The 7,476-nt window shown below is 42.4% G+C and overlaps 1 protein-coding gene across 1 annotated transcript in view; it reads right to left on the reverse strand.

The window, feature by feature from the left end:
* Window positions 1-7,476, reverse strand: part of itgb4 (integrin, beta 4) — a gene marked incomplete in the record, with an annotated part of 38,952 nt that overhangs the window by 16,465 nt on the left and 15,011 nt on the right. The window contains 16 exon segments of the mRNA XM_014029607.1: window positions 1,578-1,706; window positions 1,791-1,973; window positions 2,047-2,184; window positions 2,297-2,477; window positions 2,669-2,841; window positions 2,972-3,289; window positions 3,818-4,025; window positions 4,124-4,272; window positions 4,398-4,577; window positions 6,190-6,338; window positions 6,425-6,448; window positions 6,527-6,585; window positions 6,667-6,770; window positions 6,858-7,052; window positions 7,126-7,159; window positions 7,246-7,364. Of these exon segments, the coding sequence (XP_013885061.1) occupies window positions 1,578-1,706; window positions 1,791-1,973; window positions 2,047-2,184; window positions 2,297-2,477; window positions 2,669-2,841; window positions 2,972-3,289; window positions 3,818-4,025; window positions 4,124-4,272; window positions 4,398-4,577; window positions 6,190-6,338; window positions 6,425-6,448; window positions 6,527-6,585; window positions 6,667-6,770; window positions 6,858-7,052; window positions 7,126-7,159; window positions 7,246-7,364 (2,343 nt within the window).

Raw genomic sequence — 7,476 nt, forward strand, 5'->3', positions numbered from 1 at the left:
GACTCAATAATTTTGCTAATATTTCAGTTAAAGTACATAAGTAAAAATATTTATCCGAGTTTAATACTACCCACCAACTTTATGGATGATTTTATGGATTAAATTTTTCGTATTATACGTGAATAAATACGGTACATCTGAAGATAGAAGACGAATTACAAAATATAAAATGTTCCTCAATAGATTATTGTGAAAGCTTTGAACATCTCATCTACAGTTCATTAAGTAATTAAAAGATTTTTAAGAATGTGTAGAAATCTCTGCGCTCAGAGGATTGGTTGTCAATGATCGTCAGGCCCTCCGGGGCCTTTATATTTAAAACATGGGCTCAGGAACAGTTCCACAAATCACTGTCTGTAAACAGCTTTCTGTGCTATTGATAAATGATAATTAAAGCTCTAAAAGAAGCCACGTGTGAACTCCATCCAGAAGTGCTGCCGTCTTCTGTGGACCTCCAAAAACTGCAGTAACTCCTCAGTTCCTAAATGTTTACAGGCTGTTGTTGAAAGAAGAGGGGATGCTTCACAGTAGCAAACATGGCRCTGTCTCTTCTTTTAATGTGTTGCTGTAATAAAACTCAAAACAAATTTTTTTTAGAATTTGTTTTTGTTTAAACATTTGATTTGTTTACTATGTTCCATTGTAAATAAAATACAGGATTATAAGATACGCAAATCATTGCGTTCTGTTTTTTGTTTTGTTACAATTTACACAATGTTCCAAATTTTACAGAAATTAGGCTGTAGTTAAGATCAATTAAACCCAATATGTCTTAAAAATATGGAATAAAAAGAATGTAAAAAGACTAATAATTTGGCTGCYAACAGCAGGCGTGACAGCAGTTTTAGTTGTGAAAGAGCTTGCGGTTTGTGAAGCACATCTGCACATYAAGCATGTGTGGATGTGTTGGAGGCAGGCTGTGGGTTGGGTGTGGCCTGAAGTGAAAATGCCMGCCATATGGAGGCYATAAAAAAACAACCACAAAAAGAAYCGTTTCCATCTCTTAGCCTCACAGTTTCACCAAATGTTCTTTATCACATTAAAGAGTGAAAATTATTGACTAACTGTTTAGACTTTTTAAACAAATGCAGAGAAAAACAGAAGAGACTTTATAACTTGATATTCAGAATATAACTGCAGCATCCCACAGAGCAGGCCTGGTTGTAGCTTGACTTATGTAGTGCTGGTCCATGCATGGACCACCTCTGGCAAACCACATCTGGGCCAGCAAAGGGCCATCATTCTTCCAGGTATCCGGGCAGAGTGACAACATTTGCCACACATCTGACCAAGAACTCTTGGTTCWGTCTATTTCCAACCATTTTTAAAGGACAGTGACACAAGTGGACAGCTTTTAGAGAAGCACACCYGTTATAAGAAGAAACTCTGGAGCACTGAGAACACAATCACACAATCTTCATTAAGGAATGACTCAAATAAATGAAGGCCCAKAATTATTAGACATAAATGTCTATAGTGATTGGATAATAATGTTTGATTGCAGCTATAAGTCTGAATGTATTAGAACTGAGCACAACATCAGCTTTTGACTTGTGYTTTTGGTCCTGGGTACCCACCATCTCCAGAGACACTTGGTGTTTTGGAGCTTGTTGGCGACTTCAGCACATCATTGCTGTACATCAGGTAGCTGTCGTACTCATCTCCTGCCTCTGCGTCCACAATAGGAACATCTGGAATGATGGGAACTAGAGACAGAAAGAAAACACAAATAAATGTTTCTTATTTGTGAGAAAGACTAAACAACCGAGTCAAGGGTGTGCCAGACTTACTGGACATGGGTCTGGCAGGCTGGGATGCCAGATTAATGGTGGCGTCTCTGAAGGGACCCCAGCCCACGCTGTTTTTAGCACGGACTTTGTACTGGTAAGTTTGACCATTTTGGAGGTTTTCAATCAACAGCATCCGTTTCTTGGGATTGTCAATCTTCACTTTCTTAGCTGCTCCCACTGGCTCTGTTTGAGGAGCAGAACATTGTTAGAGCGTTAAATAACCCATGCAGAGGTCTACCACTGTAGAAGTGCTTACTCTGTTCATCATCAATGGGTGTGTAGATGACTTCATAGGCTGTAATGTTGCCATTGGTCTCTGCAGGCTCTGCCCAGCTGACCTGAGTGACGGTTGGACTGATGACGTTAAAGGCCAGGCGTCCAGGTTCACCAGGAACTGCAGGAGGACACAGCAGGAGCAGTTTGTGAGTTTGAACTAATTTGTTTTACAGTAACTGAGGTACAACTGTTTTTTTTAATAAGTAACAAAAGTAATTTCAGGAAATTACCATCTTCCAGTGTTTGACAGGAAACCATGTCTGTATCGTAACCATCTCCTGTTGCATTATAGGCACACACTCGCATCTCATAATCACAGTAGGGGTACAAATTTGTCAGCTCGGCTTGAGGAGTCTTTACATCTAAGACTTTGGCATCTTTCTCTTGGTCACCATAGATCCAATACTTCACCTAAAACAAAGACATCAAAAGTCAAATTTACTGAGTTTCTGAACAGCAGAACATATTTGATAGAAAGCAAGCCTTGTAAAGTTGTCTTTTCTTTTGATGAACAGTATAAGCATTGGTTTGTGTCTGTGTGAACCTGGAAACTGCCCTTGGGGATAAGTAAAGTTGTCTGAATCAGAGTGAAGTAGATGTACCTTGTATCCCAGTGGGTTACCAGGTGGTGGATCCCAGTTCAGGTGGATGTTTCTGGGACCAGTTGCTTTAGCCTTTAGYTTCTCTGGGGAAAGAAGGTGTCCACCAGGGGATGTGGCTTTCTGGTTTATGAAGCCTTTCTTCTGCAACTGGGCTATTTCTGGAGATCTTGGAACTATTTGAAAAAGATTAAAATCAAGAATCAAAACCTGTCCAGTATCTCAGCAAAGGTCTCTGTTACTAGACCAGAAACCCCCAATTCAAAAAAGAAAAAACAAACTAAAATCCTGTTAGAAATGCCTCACCTCCATCTGTAACATTGACGAGGGTGGTCTTCCGTTCTCCAATCATAGCACCAGTACTGGGTTCAAACAGCTCCAGCTGAAAGGTCTCMGGTTGGATTGGTCCAGGGTGGGCTCTTGGGTCAATCACTATGTTCTTTTCAGTTTCTCCAGGACCAAACGTGAGGGGACCAGAAAGATCAAAGCGCTGAGCCTTCTTGGTGCGCCACTTCACAGTAGCAGGACTGTCTTGGTTACGAGTGCGGACCACAGGGATGGTGTAAGTTGGATCTGATGTACTGAAGTTCTGGGTGCCCTTCTTGAACGTCATCACACTTGGTTCTAGATTAAAACAAGGTTTGTAAAAAAAATTAATAAAAAGACAACCAATCAATTGGAAGTAAGGTTGTAAGGAGTTATCCAGGGCTTCTCAATCCTGGCCCTTGAGGGCTACTGTGCATGTTGTAGTGGTTTCCCTGCTCTTTCCATTTATTTAAGCTGAACTTCCATGRAAATCACTCTCCCTTCCCTCCATCCTAAGGCTTATTAGGGTKTTTCTTTGTTGGTTTGGTGTAGCTGTATTGGACTTGCACCTTCATGTGTGTGACCAAGACATCTCTCAAGCTGATTAGYCCAACAAAGACCCTAATGACCCTCAGGAGGGAAGGGAGGGAGAGTGCTGTGTTGGTGAGTTCAGCCCACACAAACACTTAAACTTACAACATTTAAAACAAATTATGTTTTCATGTAGAGGCTGAAATATTTGCACATTCTATTTCTGTGTGCACGGCCTCTGAAGAGCATCTTTAAAACAAAACAAAGTTCAGTCGCTTTGCTTGAAAATCTTTAGGAGAGCCGAATCCATCTTACCTGGCAGGTCTGCGATGGTGACKGTAGTTCTCGGGTAGCGTCCTAGTTTGGCACCTTGCCGTGGGTTACTGAGGTCCATGACAAACTGTTTGACCGGTTTGTCTTCTAACAAGGCATCCTTTTCACTCAGCTCCAGAAGACGGACAGGAACCACCTTCTGAGTCTCACCAGGACCGTAGGACAGATCTCCTTCTACATTTATATAATCCTGGGAGTAAAAATGACTGTTAACTTAGTGCTGATCARAACAACCATGTTAGAAGTGACTATCCTGAGATGGTCTGATTGTAGCACCACCCAGCTTACCTTCTTATCCTTGGCTGTCTGGTCTCGTGTACGGTAGGTGACCTGTGTGCGTCCATCCTCTATGATCTCTCTGCTGATTGGAATGTTGGCCACTCCATCCTGCCTGCTGTAGGTGTAACTGGGCTGGAGGAACGAGAAGACGCTGGTGGCTGAGAAGATGGATGAGGGGAAAATCAGTTGGTGCCATCACTGAATCACATTTCTATGCCTTGGTTCTAATGAAACAACTGAACACTTGATTTTCAATCTCAAACCACTATGAGAGACTTCTCACCATGCTCTTTGATGATGGTGATGTTGACAAAACGTTTTSCAATCTCCGCAATGCCCAGTGGCACATCCTTGGCCTCCACTTGCAGCTGTTTCTTGTCGTCATCTTCATCTTTGACAAAAAGTGGTACGTGAACATCTAAAGACTCCACGTCCTCTTGGAACTCCACGGCCCCATCAGCCTCTGCGAAGGAAAATAAGAATCATTGCATATTTTTATGGATTTGGTTAGCTGGTTTCTCAATAAAATWTTTGGAACAAAGTTTATTTTTCTTCTTCCATGGGAGGACATGTCGAAGGTGAGACCTTTGTTATTCTCTGTTCTGGATTTATGTCTGGACTTCGATCACTGGATTCTACAGTTTGGCTAGGTGGTCTCCTGGTGTTCTACAAAACAGCGTCGGTGGCTTTGCACTTTCTGGCTGACTGACCAACTTGATGGATGGCCGTATTCTATCAGAACTTAGACATTGGCCTTGAGCGAGCTGGACTCGGTCTGCAAGCGGTTTTACTGAGGGTCGCGGGCCGGCTGTGGTCCCTGAACTTTGCTGGCCAGATGGAATTTATCTTGGAGAAGCTGATAGATCGGCTCGGTGGAATTTGTCCACATTACTTGTCTGATTGGATTCACCACCTTGAGACTTCCAGCAGACATTAAGYCAGAGGGAAAATTGTTATRSTCTGCCTGTCCCTTTTGTTCCCAAAACAACTGATTACAGAATCTGGATCTCCCCGACAACGGCCTTGATCTGTTGACTAAATTCTTCGTGGCTGGATGTGTCGACAAGGCTCTGCCCCACACCTTCCCGTCCCTCCTCCCTCACCTGGCTGATCTGATTTCCAGAGCAGGCTGTAGGCCCACAGAATGAACAGTTCCATCAATATTCTGAACCATGGCTGCGCTGTACTGGGGAATAGATTCTTTGGGGCCCCTAATCTCAATTACTCCTCTGGCTAATAAATCTGCCCTATGCAGAGGCTTTTTTTTTTCATAAACACCATAGTGTGTCACAGTGTTGATATAATATGATGTTTTTGTTTTTTTCCTCATCTTCCCTTCCCTTGTGTGGTTTTTCTGTTTCCAAGAATGGCGCCACGGCAGGCAGCCTGTTACTGCAGCTCCACTGTTTTGAGCTGCAGTAATGTTCAAATTTCCCCACTGTGGGATCAATAAAATTTTATCTTATCTTATCTTATCTTACCTTATCTTACCTTTTCTTATCTTATGAAACACGTGGCTTATGCATGCTGCCATCCTGATATCAAATGAGAAACTAGCAATACTTGAAGGAATGCACATCACCTGCTGCCTTGTATGTCAAAGTTTTAAACTAAAATCTTGCACGCTTGATTAGTGTTTGGAGCGTGTGTTGGAGATCACTCAGCTGCAACCACAGTTCCAGAAAAAGTAGGAATGTGTGTAAAATGCACTTAAAACAGAATGCAACTGTTTAAATACCTCAGAAACCAACGTTTTGTTCACAATAAAACATACAAAATGCAATAACTACTAAWTTCTACAATTTTAAGGAAAGAAATGGGCATTTCAAACACATTTCTAAAAGTTGTTTATCTCTGTTTTTAGCAGCAGTTTGTAACCATCCAAGAACCGAGGAGACCAGTTGTTGGAGCTTTTGGAGAGAAATCTCTTGTCTAACGTAAAAATCGAGTTATTCTAACTGGGTCTTTTTTGTTGGATTACTTTTTTGTTTTATGATACACAAAATGTCTTAAACTGGTGAGAGGTCTAGACTGTTGGCAGGCCAGTTCAGCACTGTGCCATGTCAATCATTTACCTCTGTCTGAGGCTACAGTGTAGTAGCCTGGCATCACTTTCAGGTRACTGAAGTTTCCAGACTGAACAGTCTTCTCAGTGAGTTTAATGATATCTTGGTAAGTGCTTCTGGGAGCAGGTAAAACTGTGTCCACGATGGTGTGGTCCTGCCTGAGGGGCACAGAGGGGTCAGAGAAGTTAGTTATGTCCGGGTCAGAGGTTAGGGACAATAAACTGCAGAGCTCCATCATCTTCACCTTTTTCCTGCATTTTTCTGCATTCTGRAAAAAACAAACAACAAAAGCAGTAAATTTATGACCAATCAGATGCAGTTTTTCAGAGTTAAATAATAATGTTACCTGAACGAGGTCTGTTGCACCTTCTGTGCCCCAGGAATCTGCTTGTACACCTGGTTTAACTGGACAGAAGAACAAAGTCCTCAGTGGTACAGTTGAAACAAACACACAAATCCATGGACAAACACAAAAATCCCCCTCACGTTTTCCGCCACCTCCATGCGAAGCTGCTCAGCATCTCTTGATTCGGGGTGAGAGAAGTTCTCAGAGAACAACCTCTTGAGTCGGAGCGAGATCGGAAACTGGACTGCAAAAAGAGCAAAAGGGGTGAAACAAGTTGCAATTTCCAAAGATTTTGAAAAAAAAAAAGTGTTTTAAACAATCATAAACTTACTCATCTCATTAGGGTTGGGTTTMATCAGAGCTTGGGGGTGATTGGGGGGGCGGTGAACGTTATCTGTGACTCTCCAGCGAACTACGTCGGTTCCTTTTGGTGGGCCCGTCCTCACCATTGGTGTGTCCAAATGGTCTGAGGTGAGCAGAGACTGACGGAGCAAATACTCGTCTTCCTTAAAGCCAACCATGCGCCCTGAAGAAACAAGACAAAGAGTGTCTACATGAGTCCAGCTGGGATTGTTACATTTACACTGCAGACAGCTTACCTCTCCCACAACAAGGCAGCAGGGCCAGACAACTCTGCAACAAGTTAGAGACAAAAGTCTTTAATTTAACTGTGACTTTAATATTTCAYTGTTTCCTGGGTTCAAACTGAATGTTTGTACCTGCAAACAGGCTTTGCAGCAGGCACAGTACTTCCAGCAGCACAGCAACAGCAGAGCCAACAACAGCAGGAGGAAAAGGAAGAGTGGCAGCAACCAGAGAAGACCGGCACCTGGACAGTCTTACCAGGGAAAACACATATCACTTAGGTGTGTTTCAACTCATAGATTAACACTTTAATCATCTCTGATAACAGATTAACACTTTAATCATCTCTGATAACAGATTAACAC

Source organism: Austrofundulus limnaeus, unplaced genomic scaffold (assembly GCF_001266775.1).
Source record: "Austrofundulus limnaeus strain Quisiro unplaced genomic scaffold, Austrofundulus_limnaeus-1.0 Scaffold926, whole genome shotgun sequence".
Classification (NCBI taxonomy): Eukaryota; Metazoa; Chordata; class Actinopteri; order Cyprinodontiformes; family Rivulidae; genus Austrofundulus; species Austrofundulus limnaeus.